Source organism: Xenopus laevis, chromosome 2L (assembly GCF_017654675.1).
Source record: "Xenopus laevis strain J_2021 chromosome 2L, Xenopus_laevis_v10.1, whole genome shotgun sequence".
Taxonomy (NCBI): domain Eukaryota; kingdom Metazoa; phylum Chordata; class Amphibia; order Anura; family Pipidae; genus Xenopus; species Xenopus laevis.
The window spans coordinates 131,557,669-131,577,236 of NC_054373.1; the positions used below are offsets into that span (position 1 = coordinate 131,557,669).

Below are 19,568 nucleotides of genomic sequence, written 5' to 3' on the forward strand. Positions count from 1 at the left end.
AATTGTAGATGCTTTTAGTGAGAGTTCTTTTGTGGTTCCACCCTAGAAGACAATCCTGAATTTTGAGCTATAATTAAGGCTGATATGATCAGGGCTGCAATTAAGCATCATTTAGTAAAGATGCAGCTTTCCAACTGGAAGCTTTTTCCTTAGGATATGCATTGAGCAGGTGCATGTGAAGAAATCTGTCGCTCATTTGCTAAGAAATTTGCATTTATACTTTGCTATAAAATAAAATAAACTCACACATTGCAAGTACATTTTCAAAAGCTTTTGATCACTGAGATTCTTGAAAATACGGTTGATTTTTTTCCTTTCTGCTATCAATTGCAGATATAAAAAGAATACTACAGCATGGCTTGCCAAAATGTTTCAATTATAAGTGCCAGCCAGTTTATTTCTAACACAAGGGCTGCACTGATTGTTTGAATAATAATATGTATTTTCCTGTCAGCCTTCTCAGCCATTCAACAATAACTGGAAACAGTGTATTAGTTTAAAGGGGGTTATTTATCAAAATCCGAATTTATCTCATTTTCTGCTACAAACTCTGATAAAATCCGCTCTGGGTTTTTGCGCTTATTTATTATTAAATTTTCCCGAAAATTTGCTTTATGGGAAAAAAAATCACAATTTTTTCAGATTTTTCACCTAAAAACTCTGATTTTTTCCCGTAAACTCTGGGGTATTGCACAAAACTCAGCGCACATCAAAAAATCATTGGGACTTCTCCCATTGGCTTATATGCAACCTCGACAGGTCTGAGATTTTCAGATTCAGACTTTTCCATTCTCTAGATTTAATAAATTCTGAAAAATTTGTGATTTTTTTAAAAAAAATCATGACATTTTCGTGATTTTTACATTCATTGTTTAGTAAATAACCCCCTTAGTGTCTTCATAACTTCACTTGGAATTTAAGTTTTCATGATCTGTGCTGGGTTTAGCCCGAAAATCAGACTTTTTCAGGCAAAAACTCTAAAAATTTGAGCAATTCTGTAAAAAATCCAGAAAAATGACAGCAATTCAGGTAAAAGCCTGAACAATTAGAGCGATTTGTGTTTTTGCTTGCTTTTATCGAGTTTCTCCGCAATACGATTAAATCAAGCTTTTTTATTAATGCAGTTCTTCATTATGGAATCATTTTAATATCTCAATAGTCACCAAATTATTTAGTGACCAAATAAAGGCCACAAGTTATACAACTCATTCACCTTTCAGACAAAATTGAATATGCTTAGAATGTTTAACTCTGTATACATGTTCTGGGCAGAGTAAACATATATAAGTTTGTGCATAAAGCAAAATAATTGTTTTGTCCAGAAGCCTCAATCTAATCAGAGTCTGCAGTGTTTTCTGCTAACCAGGGCATTTAAACTGCTGCTATCTTCCTTCATGAACCACACCCTCTAGCCCCTGATCTAAGGCTATGGGCACATGGGGCTATGGGGTCCGCTGCTCTCAGTCTATGTATTTTTGTAGGCTGAGGGAAATAAATCCACTCTGTGCCCCATCTCAACTGAACTGAATTAGATCTGCCTGTGTACACTCACTACACACAAGCACAAGCGGCTTGGATGAATAGAGCAGAGGCACGGAGCACATCCGCTTCTCTCAGCCTACAAAAATACGCTGAGTGCAGTGGAACCTACAGCTCCGTGTGCCCATATCCTAAAGGATGATGTGTTTTAACTTTCTTAAATAGCTGGAAAACTGAAGATACATTTCCAGTATTGACAGACCATTTTATTAAATCCATGTCCATGTTGGATTGCAGACAAGAGGCAATAATAAGTGACAGTGAGGCTTAGAAAACTGCGCTGAAGGAAAATGTCTGTGTCCCTCCAGTCATCTGCACAAATCCAAAACACAGAGCAAATTATTTGTTATTATTAGATAAACCACCTGCATATTCAGTTAACCCTGGACTTTTGGCAAAGCATGCTTTTCTGAGATCTGCTGTGACAAAACCAGGACAGAGATAAATATCTAGAGCAGTGGTCCCCAACCAGTAGCTCGCGAGCAACATGTTGCTCTCCAACCCCTTGGATGTTGCTCCCAGTGGCCTCAAAGCAGGAGCTTATTTTTGAATTCCAGGCTTGGAGGCAAGTTTTGGTTGTATAAAAAACAGGTGTACTGCCAAACAGACTCTCCTGTAGGCTGCCAGTCCATATAGGGGCTACCAAACAGCCAATCAAAGGCTTTATTTGACATCCCCGTGGACTTTCTCATGCTTGTGTTGCTCTCCAACTCTTTTTACATTTAAATGTGGCTCACGAGTAAAAAAGGTTGGGGACCCCTGATCTAGAGCAACAGGGGAAAAAAATTAAAGTAAGTTCATAAGGTTTTCAAAACAGAACTTTCAGCACATTGGTGCAATCTTGAAAGTAAGAGGAAAGTGTCAAAGAAAAAACAGTAAACTACTTTTAGCTTTATTAGTTTCTGTGAATGTATTTTTATTTTTAAGAATTCATGCATGAGGAATTTGTTAAGAAAGCACCCAATATATATCAACAAACATAGAAACAAACTGGAGACATTTAAGAAAGAATTCAAACATTTCAATATTAAACAAAAACACATACAGTACATATATATAGTACAATGTAATTAACATAATGGTCCTTTGAAAAAATACATTAGTTGTAGCAGGTTGGTTATACATATCCTACATGAGCAAGGCCATAAACCACCCTATGTAACATGTATCAATACAAGTACTGCTTTGAAGGGAATATGCTTTTAGAGCACTATCCAAATCCCACCAGTATTTATAAGACACAGGAGACTTGTTTTTGAACAAGATAGTAACATGATTCATTCATGCAGGATAAGCCATTAGCTATACCCAAGGGCTACTGTCTTCTGTGCCACATATAAGATGTTTGGTGTATGTGTATTAGAATACTGGCACAGGAAGGCTACTGAAGTAACTACCATGCTTACTGTAACATTACTGTTAATAGAATTATTAAATGTGTTTAACATTTTACACAGTGGGATACATGCTTTGGGACACGGCATTGTATTTATTGATTCAGATGGAGATATAAGATCACATTTTTGGGGCACCGACACCACCATAATCTTATCCACAAAGTCCACTTGCATGTTAATAATTGGTGGGTAACTCTAGCAGATACATACCAAGAATGAACCTATGCTTAGAGGAAAGGGCAACATATAGCTTAACAGGAGGCAGCACAAGCATGATCTCTGAGAACTAGATTATGTTTATATTGTTTCTTTGTATATAAATCTTGTAACACCAATAGGACACCCAAACAGAAATTCAGTATAATGGTAATGTTAAAATTAATATGTGTGGATAAATAGGCGTGTGATAGGTAATCCATATTCAAGATCTTGTCTTTATCTTGGTTCACTTGAGTTTGCAGTGATTGAATTATATAATCCATTTCTCTGAAATAGAATAATAATAATAATAATGCATACATATACACATATCAAAGTCAAAGTCAAAAAGTCAAAGTAAACTTTATTGTCATCTCTGCAGGAAACAAAAAGATGTGATGATGTGAAGTTGCTTGGCAACTTGTAGGGTAGGACTACATGGACGTTTTCACCACGATTTGATGTGCTGCGACAAGTCGCATGCGACAGGAATAAGGTAAGAGATAGAAATGTCGGATGAAGTCGCAGCATTGATCCGACGTGGCACGACTGTCGGATGCAGACGCAGTGTGCATCCGACAGGCGGATTGCACCGAAAACATCCATGTAGTCCTACCCTTAGGCAGTCAGTATGTGTGTCCACTAAAACTACTCAAGAAAAGACACCATAGAGTGTAATTAGATACCTCACAGTTGTGGGGAAACACATCTACAATCTGAAGTCATTTAGCTATCACTATAGCAAAAGAAAAAGTGATGACTCTTGACAAGTTGCTGTTTGTGTTCTAATACTTTGAGCACCAGTTAAAATGCCAAGCACTAGTTACACTCCAGCCACAGATACTAGCTGGTTTACATTCAACTTAAAATGTGTTAAAGGGCACCTATCACCCTAAAATAAGGTGCCCCAGCAATAGGCTGCCCACATTAGGAGAGAGCTCCCTGTGCGAGTGGCCATGTTGTGTAGCGTGCATGTGCGTAATGAGCTTCTGACAGCATGCACATATGTAACAAGCGAGTTGCAGTACTTGCTCATTATGTGCATGCGTGTGGCCCAATATGACTGCCTGCACTGGGAGCCTAGCCAGTTGTTTCTCCCAACCAGATTGCAGGCGCTATTACCCTATTGGTCACAGGAACCCTTTCAATAAAAAGAAAGAAAGTGAAAATATAGATAGCTAAGATGCATAGGAAACAGTTAGTAACAACCACTGAAGTAGAAACAAGTGAAGATAAGAAATAATCAAATAATGAACACATTGATGGAAAAATAAGGAATAATGTATAATATAGCTTTTTATTTCACAAAAAGTTCTAGAGAATAAAGAGATTAATGTGAAAATACGGAGCTCCGTCAGGAGTGATGTAAGCTCCGGTTGCTTTTTAAACCATGTCGGTTAAACGTGTATATTATCTATGACTAAGTGTGGCTGCACACGAAACGCGTCAGATGTTTTAACTAATGTGAAATAAAGATTTTTTTGGAATTCTTCATCGCTTCCAAGAAGTTTGTGAGTGCGAGCCTAAAGTTGAAATTTAGTCAGACAGGTGCCCTTTAAGCACATAAACTGCCTTTTGTTGCTGAATTAGCAAGCAATTGAGAAACATTTTTATGATCAATATTAAGCAGGCATTGCATAGCAGATAAAAATTATATAGAATAACAGTGCATCTGCAGTATAAAGGCAATCCTAATCTTACCTCTTGCAGAAAAGTAGCAAGGTTCACAGTGAATAGCCTGCTTATAGATCCATATGCTATCGCCAGCTCTCAGGTTTCCTAAATCTCCTTTGCATACTTCACACTAAAAAAATGAATATATGGGATTAGAATATTACTAGATACCTTTTCAGTTAGCCCACATGCACATATATGATTATACACTGATAATAAGAATGGAGAGGTAGAGGGTGAATTTAAAATTAATTTAATATGACAATAATACACAACCAGAGCAGACAGAGCACTGTTGCTTTCATTGTTGTGCCAGATGAAGGGAAATTAAAACTTTTAGTCATCCATGTGCTATGGAACCAATCGAGTTTCTAATAGCATTCTATAGGTATGGTAAATATAGAAGCATTTAAGGTAGCTATGAAGTAGGTGGAATATGTAAAGAAATTGTTTTATATAACAACTAAATACAAGTGTTGATGAATTCATCTGCCCCATTTTTTTTTTGGTTTTTCCCTTACCTTAAAGCAAGATGCATGACAGCATATGTTTAAGTCTTTGAGGATCATCTTGGCATCAATTCCAAGTGGCTTGCGGCAGAAGGTACACATATCTTTTTCAATAACTGACCTGTAGAGAGAGATAAAAAAGAACCCAGTAACTAATTGTGTAGATCCTATTCTATATGTAGATGTTGATATTAGAAGATGGTGTGTGTTATCCCCATTGTGTGTACCCTTTAGGTCACTTACCGGTCAGAAGTAGAATAAACTGTTTTGATAGAGTTTGCTGCAATATTGTTTTCGTATGATCTATTAAGAGCTGGATCTCTGTAAACCAAATAGGAAGAAGGCGACAATTTAATGTATTTATATGTGCTCAAGCAACCACATACAGTATATATAGTTTTGTATATATTGTAAGAGATGTGCTTGACATGACGATGGTTACATGTATTTGCTTGACAAAGGGGGTGACCCCGAAACGTTGCAGTGCACTCCGCTTCAATAAATCACTGAAAACTTCATGCAGACCTGTGTGCCGTGAGGTTCTTTCTACATTACTGCTTTGGGGGGTTGCCGAGCCTCCACCCACGTGCACCAGGCATATCTTTACTTATCTATAAGGTGGGTGTGCTAATCCACACTACATTGCCTGGAATTACATGTATTTTTCACCAGTGTTTAACTAGTAAACCTTGAACTCCAGCAATAATATATAGTGTTGCAGCAATTAAGACTGTTATTTTGCAGGCTCAGGAAAAGGGAGATAAATTGAGTCCCTGGAGTAAATGGAGAGAACAGGATGGGCCCTCCATTGCATACTGCATTTAGGGTTTTTCAGCTGCTCAGATATTGGTAGCTAACTGGTTAGGCTGCAGGTAAGCAGCAAATAAAAGATGTGTGGGATTAAAGCTCAGTGTGTTGGAGGAGGGTGTGAGCCCCCTGGAGACCTTCTTGTGCTGGAGGGAGGTGAAGTACTGCAAGAAGCTGGTGAATGTGTATCCCTGGAGGTGTTAGAGAGAAGCCTGAATGTTTCAGAGTGCAGGAGCTGCTCTATATGGTGAGAACCCCCCAAAAAAAGGGGAAAAGGTGAATGTGTGATGGTGAAATGCTTATAAACTGTATGCCTATGAGTTTATGTTGAGAAAAGCATTGTGAAAATAAACCTGTGTTTTGCCTGAAGACCTGGTGCCCCTGTTTTTGCTCCTGATCCTCTGCTAAACCTGCCTACCTTTGCTAAATTCTTTGAGATATTGTATGTATCTCTCTCTCTCTCTCTCTCTCTCTCTCTCTCTCTCTCTCTCTCTATATATATATATACACACATAGAGAGAGAGAGAGAGAGAGAGAGAGAGACCCCTGACTATATATATACAAATAAAATCCTAATAGAAATATTCTACATAAAATTACAAAAGAGTGCCCTTGTCAAGGCACTGTACTTTGCTATGTTTTTATATCAGGCTGCTCAGTTGCCCTTGGAAACAGAATACATCGCTGTGGACTTAAATTGTCACTTAGCATTTTATGGATCCATTGCTGAAAGGTGAAGTGTAATTTGTAAACATTTCACAGTTTGTTTTTTTTAATATTGCACATTCAAAAATTATGTTTAGCAAAAAAAATCTGGTAATATAAATATTGTGAGACCTTGCTCATCAAGAGAGTGCTAAGCAATATATTTTTTGTAGCTTACACATTTTTAATCAAATATTACCAATAATATATTTCATGGAAAAATTTAAATTACCTGCTGTCCTCAAATGATGTTTTGTAGACATAAGTATTAGTTGGAGGAGACGAATAGCTAGAATATATAGATTAAAACTTGTTTTAAAGCCATGGAAAATGGTGTGGTGAATTAAAATATCATTTTATATTCTATCAGTATCTGAGCTAATCCATAAATAATAAAATTACATGTTAGAAAATTGTGGTTCCATACAATGTAAAAACTACAAACAAAAGAATTCTCTTCAACCAACTTCTCATTTAAAATTGGAAATACATAATCATACATTTGTATCATCAGAATCTCCACAAGGTTAGGGTTTTATAAAATAAAGAATATTGGCAAGTTTTCAGCCCATAGATTTAAAAAAATCTCTCCAATCAGATTGAGACAACCATTTTGATACTGGTCCAGTTTTTGGCTGGGGATTTCTCATTGATTACTAAATAATGTGGTGTTGAGATGCCATAAATCATTCCCCATTGCTATGAATGAGCATGAAGTGAAAATGCCAATAGAGGAAATATTCATGCAATTCATATTATCATTGTGTAAAGTTATATATTGTGAGTCTGTATTTTCACAATTCCCATTACTTGAGCCTGGAATAAATGCAGCAAACAAAAAGACCCTTAACGTCTCTGCCAACTAACCAGAAACACTCCCAGTCGAGATATTGATAGTTGTACTCTTATCATTATTATCCAAATAGAAGAAATATTAGTAACATTATAGAAATATAACTAAAGAATAAGTGAAGTGAACATGTAAAAAATATTTTATAACTATATTTTCTAAAAGTTTTGACTAGTTTCTTTAACCTTTTTTTGACATTACCTTGTTTCCTGAGTATAGCTGACGTTGGAACGTCGGTTTGGTGCATCAGAATTATCACTGACATTGTAAGATGTTGAACGGCGGCTTCCAGAATCGACAGATTCAGTAACTTTAGTAGTTGTGGTTGAACGTCTGTTTGGTACATTCTGAGTATCTTCAGTCACTGTGTAAGTTGTAGTAGAGCTTCTGCTTGGAACCCTCTGATTATCCTCAGTAAATGTGTGAGAAGTTGTAGAACTTCGGCTTGTCACATTGCTGGTATTGGTAGATGTTGGCTTTACTGTCCTAAGGACATGGAAACAAACAAATTGTGTTTTGTAATATTTGCACTGTTTAGATTATAATGTTTAAAGTGGACCTGTCACCTACACATAAAAAGCTGCATAATGAAAGTCCTTTGCAAATTAAATATGAAACCCCAAAAAAATTTTTCATTAAAACATTCATACCTGTTATAAAGGTGTTTAAATATCTAAACTGTCAATCAAATCTTACCTGCCCCACCTCTATGCCCGTGGCATAGAGGAGGGGCAGTCAATTACTTTCACTTTCCATTCAGCACTTCCTACATGTCACTGCTCTCCTCACATTCCCCCTTCCCTCCTCAGGCTCTATAATTGTGTAGGACACTGCACATGGACATTAGATCCCCCATTCTGGTGCATACACAAGATTTTGGGGTGATACACAATTTCCCTTAATAACCGTGTCCACAAAGCGGCTGCTGCCTGCTTGTTATGATTGTATAATTCCAAGACAGAAGGAAACACATTTTAAATAATAAATACAGTGTAAGTAAAGTTTATTTTGCTCAACTAACATGATAGAAAAGAATTTGAAATTATTTCTTAGGGTGACAGGTCCCCTTTAAAACTACACATGTTCTTGGTAAATTTAAGAGAGAAAAAGAAGATATGAAAAAAGAAAATAGCACGAGAAGCAAATAAAGTTTCAGAATTTTAATATTCAGTGTATTGAGAAGGTGCCTGTGTCAGGAATAGGATGAAACATGGGACAAAATGTAAGTGGCAATAGCACAGAGATAAGAAGAAAGACTGGGGGAAGGGATTCTTCTTCAGCTTTCATTTTAATTCAAAAAGATGGCAGCACAAATCTGTTACACACATAGGGGGTTATTTACTAAACTCCGAATGCAAAAATCATGAAAAAATTTTTATATTCTTTTATAAAATCGACTTTAAAAAAATCACGAATTTTTCAGAATTTTATTAAACCTCCAGGATGGAAAAGTCTGAAAATCTGGCATCTCAGACCTGTCGAGGTTGCACATAAGTCAATGGGAGATGTCCCAATGATTTTTTCATGTGGGCTGGCTTTTTGGCAATACCCCGAAGTTTTTGGTGAAAAAATTAAAAAAAAAACATGAAAACCGGATTAAAAATCCGGAAAAATCTTGAAAATCTGATTTTTCACGATTTTTTCCCGCATACAAAATTTTCAGGAAAGTGTATTAATAAATAAGCCCAAAAAACCCATGCAGAGTTTTTTTTCCAGAAAATATTGAGATAAATTCAGACTTTGATAAATAAACCCCTTACTGGATAGATAGATAGATAGATAGATAGATAGATAGATAGATAGATAGATAGATAGATAGATAGATAGATAGATAGATAGATAGATAGATAGATAGATAGATAGATAGATATTTAAAATCAAAGTTTGGAATAAATCATTCCTGGGCCAGCACTTCCCTTAGTGAAACAAGTGTCTTTTTATTTTACACACATCACAGTGCTCCAACTTTTTTCAAGGGAGAAAGGGATGCTTGAGAAAGGTCCCAAGAGGGACCGAAACGTTGGAGCACTGTGATATGTGTAAAATAAAAAGACACTTGTTTCACTAAGGGAAGTGCTGGCCCAGGAATGCTTTATTCCAAACTTTGATTATATGATTGAGAATTGGCCGTGCACCCCTGAGATCGCTTGATTGGAGTGCGGATACTGAAGATATATTTATAGTATATATATATATATATATATATATATATATATATATATATATATATATATATATATATATATATATATATATATATATATATATATAGTTCCAGTTGTGGTGCACTCCAGTCAAGCGTTCTCTTCCTGCCTGGGTGCTGTCAAATATATTATAGATAGTAGTTACCCAAGATTGACGAACTCCAGGGCTTCATAATGCAGTTTAGAAAAGAAAATTTATTGTCAACGTTTCGGTCCTATTCTGGGCCTTTCTCAAGACATTAGTAAGTAATGTCAATCTTGGGGAACTACTATATATATATATATATATATATATATATTAGTCCCTATTTATTTTCCAAATTTATTAATAAAATTACTATTTTTTATCATGAATTATTAAGGGCCTATTTTCTCCTTGAAATAGTCATTTTAAATACTTCATTTTAAATAGGGGTATCAGGAAGTTCAGTAATGTCCAGTTGTGAAACAACTAAAAAGGCATTTTGAAAATGTTTCGTAGAGACTATATGACATGATTGCCAATACAAATGAAATTCTGGTTGCCTGCTAAATAGTTTATAGCAGACTACACTAGAAATTCTAGGCAACCAACAGTGAAGAAAGCTAGTTATGCTAATTTTCAGCTTGCACTAGATCCTGAAGGAAGTTTTATTTTTGGAAAGTGAATGCTGAAAAAGAAATGCTGATTCATCTGACTCACTCAATAACATCCTATTATAATGCAGTCATAATGCAGAGCATACTATAAGTAGTTTGTATTAATTAAACGCCAGGTGGCAGAAATGCAACCAACAAATATTAGATTTAATCATATCCTACGTAAATAGGTGCTCCACCCATAAACTGCTTTGTTGCATAATGAAAAATATATAATTTGAAGTCATTTTCATCTATACAGTAATTACAAATTTCAATGAATTATAGTTATTTGTAAATTAAAGTTGACAGCAATGTTTATTTATCCCTTTCTGCTCTCTCAGTCGGGCTCTTAAGATTTTAACAGGAGTCAGGTCTCCCCCAGGTTTTTAATCAGCTGGCTTGCGACAATGTTTCAGGAGTCAGAGCCCCGAGTACAGAGAATGAGAACCGCCAGAAAAATACTTTTTTTAATTACATTTACAGATAAGGAATATATATTGGAAAATTGCTTAAAATGACATTAACTTTCAATGTCCAAAAATAGTTCTTGGATGGAGGGAGGTAGTACATCCATAGTTATAAGGTATCTGTAACAAAGCAGGAACATCCATAGAGGATCGAAACTATAAATAAATATTCTTACCCTTTGTTTGTATCCCCAGTAATTGCAATGAGATCATCCAGACCTTGATCCCTAGAAATGTGAATTTAATACTAAATAAAATCATAATATACTGTATGTAATGATAAGTAGTCTACCAATGGTATAGACATGTTGGCAGGAATGTAAACTGATCAAGTTTCCAGGCAAATGCTGTATACCACATAACCAAGCTCAGAATATATATATATATATATATATATATATATATATATATATATATATATATATATATATATATATATATATATATATATATATATATATATATATATATATATATATATATATATATATATACACACATACACGCACACACAACAAACACATACACAAACACATGTATAGGACCTGTTATCCAGAATACTTGGGACCTAGGGTTTTTCAGATAAGGGATTTTTCCATAACGTGGATCTCCATACCTTAAGTCTACTAAAGAATCATTAAAACATAAAATAAACCCAACAAGAATGTTTTGCCTCCAAAAAGGAGGCAATAATTATAATCCAATAATTATATCTTAGTTGGACTTAAGATAAAAGGAAATCATGTTTTAAATGTGAATTATTTCATTAAAATGGACTCTAGGGGAGATTGTCTTACCATAATTTGTCACACACTATGGAATGGTGAATAGTATGACGAGCCATTGCGGCCACTTAGATTTAAGTCACAAAACTTCTTCTGGTTGAGAAATAAGGTCAATTTTGACAAGAAACAGGTAAGTTGGGCCCCTGAGATATCCAGGGCCACTACACTAGGAAGTCTGATGTCAAACATTCTTGTTGATGTTCCCATACATGAGAGGATGGTCCCTGAGATTTTTTATTGCAATTGGTCATACAACGTTAGAATACCCAAAAAGAGAAGCAGTCTTTTTTTATATATGATATAAAAAAGTAGTATAGTATTTAGTTACAGCATATACATGTAGTGACCGTTACGGATTGCTACTTACCCCTTGTTAGATTTATTGGAGGTGTTTCTAACATCAATAAGGGTATCAAGATTTTGTGATCTAAAAAAAGAGCAAATCTGTATCTTGCTTGTAAAGATAGATAACATTTATGTTAATTTACATTTGCATTCAGGATTTGTTGTTAGCTCAGGATTAAATTGGGTAAATGCACACTGGGCAATCTCAGGCATTTTGCTATGTGCTTTTTTTTCCTTTTATTTTGTATTTCCTTTCTAGTCTATAAAAGCAAAAACTTTGTTGAGCTTCATTGTCAGAGGGTTATCAGCAAACCCTAAATAGGAGGGAGTCAAAGTTCCGCCACTCCCCATTCATTTCTGTGGGATTTTTCATGGGTGAAAGTGAAAGTTCATCCTTTGATGAATACGCCTTTCAAAATCCCATAGAAATGAATGGAGAGTGCCGGATTTTCATTCTAGAGGACTATGGCGATCTCTAACTTCAATCTTTGATAAATATACCCCATAGTGTTATGTGCATTCTGGACACTTACTTACTTACAGCAACATCACTAGGGGCATGGTGCAAATATTCTTTGCTGGATATCAGACAATGCTGACGCTGTGTGCACCAGGTTAAGGTACTGTGAAGCAATAGACTTGCTAAAGTCCATGACATTGAGCCTGATGGAAAGAAAGTGACTCATACTTTGTTGCCCAAATGCCAATGCAGAGTAGCTGCATCCAAACCAGCTATATCTGATGGATCTAAGTAGGTGACATATTACTCTTTGTGGCAAGGGGCCCATGCATTATGTCACTTAGTGATAATTCAGATACTTAAAAGTTCTAATAAACAGCTGCACAGGATCAGCTGTAGGACATCATTGTTTTATAATAATCCAAACCCAAAATATGAAATAATAGATACTACAGTTACACTGACTCATCTGCCTGCATCCATAATGGGACCCTATGGGGACATTTCATGAAATTTCATCTTAAGATATGTTAGAAAGATTCCTGTATGGGTCCTGGACTAGCAAGGTGGCTGTAATTTGTACATGCATTATTAAAATGCCATTCAGCAGCTCCATAAAGGAAATGTAGTGCTACAGTACATACATGATTATCATCAATCTGTATTACAGAATATAACACAGCCTTCATATACATTAGCTAAAAATATTTGTAAAGCACAGTAACCCTTGAGATAAATTATTTGTTTAAGCATTTAACAGAGAGAAAATGAAAAGAGTAACAGTTACCTTGGTTTGGCTTCAGGTTTTTTACTTTCAATTACATTTTTAGTGGCTTCATCCCTATAAAATGATAATAATAATAATAGAGTAGTAAATACATTGTGTTCTGATAAGATGCTAGAGTTCATAAACCAGCTGAAAAACAGCAGAAAATACTACACTACTGCAGCTGCACATTTTTGCAGGCAATCACTAATTTCATCTGTTCTCAATACACAAGTTCTGCCCACTTATGGTAGAAAGGTATCAGTGAAGGTAATATCAGTGAAGACAGCACAAACCTAGAAATTATGTCTTCATTTTAGTGTTTATAATTTATCATCAGGTCAAGTTTTCAAGTTAGACATTAAGGGGGTTATTTACTAAACTCCAAATGCAAAAATCACGAAAAATGTGTGATTTTTTTTTTTATAAAATTAGACTTTAGAAAAAATCATGAATTTTTCAGAATTTATTAAACCCCAAGGATGGAAAAGTCAGAATCTGAAAATCCGTCATCTCAGACCTGTCGAGGTTGCATATAAGTCAATGGGAGAAGTCTCAATGATTTTTTGATGCGCGCTGGGTTTTTGGCAAAAAATTCTGAATTTTCGGGTGAAAAATATGAAAAAATATTGCGAAAATCTGATTTGTCAAAATTTTTTCGAAATTTTTCTTGCAAATTTTTTTTCCGGGAAAGTGTATTAATAAATAAGCCCAAAAAACCTGTGCGGATTTGCTCAGGGTTTTTTTCATAAAATATTGAGATAAATTTGGACTTTGATAAATAACCTCCTTAATCACACATAAAGTGATTGTGATTGTTATTAGCATTAAAAATGTATATTCACTTTGTGATGTGTAAATAGGTCTTACAAAAGCAGTCTTGTATTGTGGGTTTCCAGCTATAAACTCAAAGTCATTTAGGGGGTTATTTACTAAACCTCGAATTTATCTGGTCTGGCTTTTGAGGCAAAAACTCGAATTTTCGTGGAATAAAACCTTGATTTTTTCTACATTTATTATACACCGATGCTGCAAAAAAAAGACCTGTTGAGGTCCTGTATATGTCAATTTGAAGTTTTCTTGGTCTGCACTGGGTTTAGTCTAAAAATCCAACTTTTTGGGGGTTTTGGACAAAAATTTTAGTGATTCTGGAAAAAAGCTCTAAAAATTCAAGCAATTCTGGGAAAAAGCCCAAAAAATGTGAGCGATTTTGGGTTTTCGTTTGACTTTATCAAGTTTTTCCATGATCTGAATAATTTGGACTATTTTATTAATAAATAAGGTCAAATCGAGCATAGGAGTTTGGTCATGGTTTTTTTTTTATAAAAAATTTGGATTTTAGTAAATAACCCTATTAGAATATGCTGAGTGGTGTTGTTCTGCAACATCATACATCATTATATATATATATATATATATATATATATATATATATATATATATATATATATATATATATATATATATATATATATATATATATATATATATATATATATATATATATATATATATATGCTTGGTGAGGGCAGCACTCCGCCTTTGTAGTATTCCTCGGGTGCACGGTAATATATATTATAAGCAAAAAGAAGACCAGCAACACCGAGATCTCTTGTGACATAATCAATTTATGTTGTGAAATCACATGCAAGCCAAAGCTTGCATGTGATTTCACAACATAAATTGATTATGTCACAAGAGATCTCGGTGTTGCTGGTCTTCTTTTTGCTTATATATATATATATATATATATATTTGCTATTCAATTTTACTATATTAAAATAATGAACTGATAATATTTAATGAAAACTATTTATGGTAAATTTCCATATTTCATTTGGTAATACTTTGATCAATTAGTAATAATTACATACATTTGCAGATACTTTTCTTTTGCTTTATTTATAATTGCTCCCCCCAAAAAATACACAAAATATGTAGCAGAAAACAGAGCCAAAAAACTTGCAACTTGCAAAATTAATTCTAATTCTAGCTATTCCATGGCTAATTTTTTCACTCGGGACAGTTCTGAAGCAAAATTCCTTTTTGCTAACAAAAAACTTTTTGGGAATTATGGTAGAATTTCACCATGTGATCTGTTTTGCTGAAATAATGTGATCGCTTTCATTAAAAAAAAGACCTTGCAGACATCATTATTATTTGCCCCCTGCCTTTTACATCAGCCAATGGGATTGGAGTCTTCCTCCTATCTATCTATCTATCTGTCTGTCTGTCTGTCTGTCTGTCTGTCTGTCTGTCTGTCTATCTATCTAAAGAGCTATCTAAAAACATGGGAGTTTTTTTTATAATGAAGAACGGTTGTAGAATAGTGTAAAGTAGCTTCTGTAACAAGGTAGGAACAAGTATATGCTATTGCAGAGCTAAAACATCATAACCACAATGTTAGTTTGCCTTCCCAATGACTATGATGCATTTTATCAAAATATTTCCCAAATTTTGACAAAAGTTTTTCACCTGTTTTGCAAAACACTGCAAGTTTGCCCATCACTACTAACTGAATCTATTGCAAGATAAATTAGGAGAACTTATGCAAATCCTTTTAGTATGTTACATTTAAGGCAATGTATTTATAACTTTGTTTTAAGCAGTACCGTATATACCCGAGTATAAGCTGAGTTTTTCAGCATCCAAAATGTGCTGAAAAAGTCTACCTCGGCTTATACTTGGGCGGTACCGAGTAGCTGAGATTGCAGTCACTTTTAATCATTCCTATACCAACAGTACACTTGGGGAGAGACTGCAATATCCCACAATGCCCTCTGTTGGTTATATGAAAGAATAACAGTGCGCCCTCAGTTGGTTATATGAAAGAATAACAGTGACTGCAATATCACACAGCGCCATCTGTTGGTTGTATGAAAGAATAAAAGTGCGCCCTCTGTTGGTTATATGAAAGATTAACAGTGACTGCAATATCACACAGCGCCCTCTGTTGGTTATATTAAAGAATAACAGTGACTGCAATATCACACAGCACCCTCTGTTGGTTATATGAAAGAATAACAGTGCGCCCCCTGTTGGTTATATGAAATAATAACAGTGACTGCACTATCACACAGCACCCTCTGTTGGTTATATGAAAGAATAACAGTGACTGCAATATCACACAGCGCCATCTGTTGGTTATATGGAAGAATAACAGTGACTGCAATATCACACAGTACCCTCTGTTGGTTATATGAAAGATTAATAGTGACTGCAATATCACAAAGCGCCCTCTGCTGGTTATATGAAAGAATAACAGTGACTGCAATATCACACAGCGCCCTCTGTTGGTTATACCAAAGATTAACAGTGAGGGCAATATCAAACAGCACCCTCTGCACATGGTAGTGGGACAGTGGGACAATGAACACAGTAATCAGTTTGGCAATTCTCTGTCACCATCAACTTTGCAAAGAAGTCCGGTTGATCGCTGGGGGGGTCGCTTTGGCAGAATGTGTGCTGCTGGGAGACAGGGCTGTAGTTGTGTCTAGGCTTATACTAGAGTCAATAAGTTTTCCCAGTTTTCGTAGGTAAAATTAGGTACCTCGGCTTATACTCAGGTCGGCTTATACTCGAGTATATACGGTATATAAAGGTATTACTACTGTCACAGACCATACACAAATATGATTTAAAATGGAACTAACAACTAATATATAGTTTTACCTATAACGAATATTTTTGGCATCCCCTTTTACTTGAATATAGTCATCCAGGTCTTCTTCTCTTAAAATGGTATTCGAACTGTAATAATAATAACAAATATAATATGGTTAAAATTGTAACATGGGGAGGCCAATGTATGAATTTGTGAATTTGTGAGATTTTTATACTCTAAATTTTAAATGTTTGCTTATTTATTTAAAAAAATCAAATCTAAAAAATTTGATATAATAAAACTGTGAAAAATGCTTGAATTAAAACTTGCAAACGTTGTTCCTAGGCCAACTCCCATTGATTGCTACATTAACTCACAAGCTTTTTAAAATTCCACTTCTTTAAATGTTTTGTGCTTCAAGGGGCTGTTCACCTTTAAAGTCACTTTTAGCATAAATTAGAAAGTAATATTCTGCGACAATTTGCAATTGGTTTATATTTTTTATCATTTGTGGTTTTAAGTTATTTAGCTTTTTATTCAGAAGCTCTCCAGATTGATATTTCAGCAATCTGGTTGCTAGGGGCCAAATTACCATGCATTGAAATAAGAGACTGGAATATGAATAGGAGATGCCTGAATAGAAATAGTAGTGATAAAAAGTAACAATATAAATACATTTGTAGCCTTACAGAGCATTTCTTTTTGCATGAGGTCAGTGGTCCCCATTTGACAGCTGGAAAGAGTCAGACTAAGACAAATAATCCAAAAACGATAACAAAAAAAATGAAGTCCATTGAAATGTTTCTAAGGGGCCCATTTACTTAGTTCGAGTGAAGGAATAGAATAAAAAATACTTCGAATTTCAAATGTTTTTTTTGACCATCGAATGGGCTACTTCGACCTTCGACTACGACTTCGAATCAAACGATTCGAACTAAAAATCGTTCGACTATTCGACCATTCGATAGTCGAAGTACTGTCTCTTTAAAAAAAAAAACTTTGACCCCCTAGTTCCCCACCTAAAACCTAGGTTAGCCTATGGGGAAGGTCCCCATCGGCTTTGCTATCTTTTTTAGGTCAAAGAAAAATCGTTCTTTCAATGGATTAAAATCCTTCGAATCAAACGATTCGAAGGATTTAATCGTTCGATCAAACGATTTTTCGTTCGATCAAACAATTTATCGTTCGATCGAACGAATTGCAGTAAATCCTTCGACTTCGATATTCGAAGGATTTCAATTCGGCAGTCGAATATCGAGGGGTAATTAACCCTCGATATTCGACAATAAGAAAAATTTGCCCCTTAGAGTTGGCCATTCTGTAACATACTAAAAGTTAACTTAAAGGTGAATCACCCCTTTAATAAACATTGAACATTTGAGTTTTGGAAACCCTAATTCAAATTCATGAGTTTTAGCTAAAAAATATTGCTGTAAAATATGAATTTGAATTTTGATAAATAAGCCCATATTCAAACAACAACCTACTCATGCAGCAACATTTTTTTTTCATTAAAATGACGGATAGATGAAGTATGGCTCCCATTAATCAAGTCCATTGTTATCTTCCCCAAAAACTAGTAATCTAGTAATCCAAATTCTAATGGAAGCAGCAGTGTTTTTCTTTCTTTCACAAAATGTTTCATATTTCTGCAGTTAGTTTCTTTTATGCGACAAATCAGCTATACATATCCCGTCTATAGACCGCTTATGAAAAAAAAGCTTATATTTATGGACAGGTGCTGGTTTTACAATTACTTGTTAAATACTATTTAATAATAGGCCAGTTGCTATTCAGTGATCCCCAACCAGTAGCTCGTGAGCAACATGTTGCTCTCCAACCCCTTGGATGTTGCTCCAGTGGCCTCAAAGCAGGTGATTATTTTTGAATTTCAGGCTTGGAGGCAAGTTTTGGTTGAATAAAAGCCAGATGTACTGCCAAACAGAACCTCCTGTAGTCTGACAGTCCACATAGGGGCTACGAAATTGGAAATCAAACCACTTATTTGGCAGCCCGAGAACATTTTTCATGCTTGTGTTGCTCCCCAACTCCTTTTACTTCTAAATGTTGCTCACGGGTTCAAAAGGTTGGGGAATCCCTGCTATACACCATGGTATCTACTCTGTTAAATAAATGTCCACTGAAGTACAGCCAGCACAGACGGCTTGATTTTGATAAGATGTAATACTTTGTTCCCCTTGATTGCAGATTACAGTATTTTATGGCAATAACATTAGCAATATGAAGAACCCTATTGTGAAGATATGAATAAGATGTATTTGCCCATTTGTATATATACATTTAATCTGAACTGTCACATGTGTTTATTTCTTGTAGTCACTTATTCCTCCATAACAAACACTTTTTTCTTTTTTTTTTTTTTGGTAAACCAAGTTGTACCTGGTTTTCCCTTTCACAGCAGGGGGCTTGATGTCAATAAGGTTGTCAAGATCATCCGTTCTAATGAGAACATAAAATAGTGAAATTAATATTCTTTATCTATAACTAAATAATTCACGTGTGATGCTCACTTGCCATTCTTGTGAGGACCAAGTCTATTTATTGCTCCCTATATATGGCTCCTCATTTAATAAGTTTTATTAGAATAGTAGGTACAAAAGGTTTTTCTCTTCAGAT

At 35.0% G+C, this 19,568-nt stretch overlaps 1 protein-coding gene across 1 annotated transcript in view; it reads right to left on the minus strand.

Annotated features, from left to right (window-relative positions):
• Positions 1 to 2,438: 2,438 nt before the first annotated feature.
• scel.L (sciellin L homeolog) overlaps positions 2,439 to 19,568 on the minus strand; it is a gene marked incomplete in the record, with an annotated part of 62,143 nt that continues 45,013 nt past the window's right edge. The window contains 11 exon segments of the mRNA NM_001092354.1: positions 2,439 to 3,422; positions 4,836 to 4,938; positions 5,330 to 5,438; positions 5,561 to 5,638; positions 7,062 to 7,118; positions 7,881 to 8,165; positions 11,148 to 11,198; positions 12,124 to 12,183; positions 13,349 to 13,402; positions 17,000 to 17,077; positions 19,332 to 19,391. Of these exon segments, the coding sequence (NP_001085823.1) occupies positions 3,406 to 3,422; positions 4,836 to 4,938; positions 5,330 to 5,438; positions 5,561 to 5,638; positions 7,062 to 7,118; positions 7,881 to 8,165; positions 11,148 to 11,198; positions 12,124 to 12,183; positions 13,349 to 13,402; positions 17,000 to 17,077; positions 19,332 to 19,391 (952 nt within the window).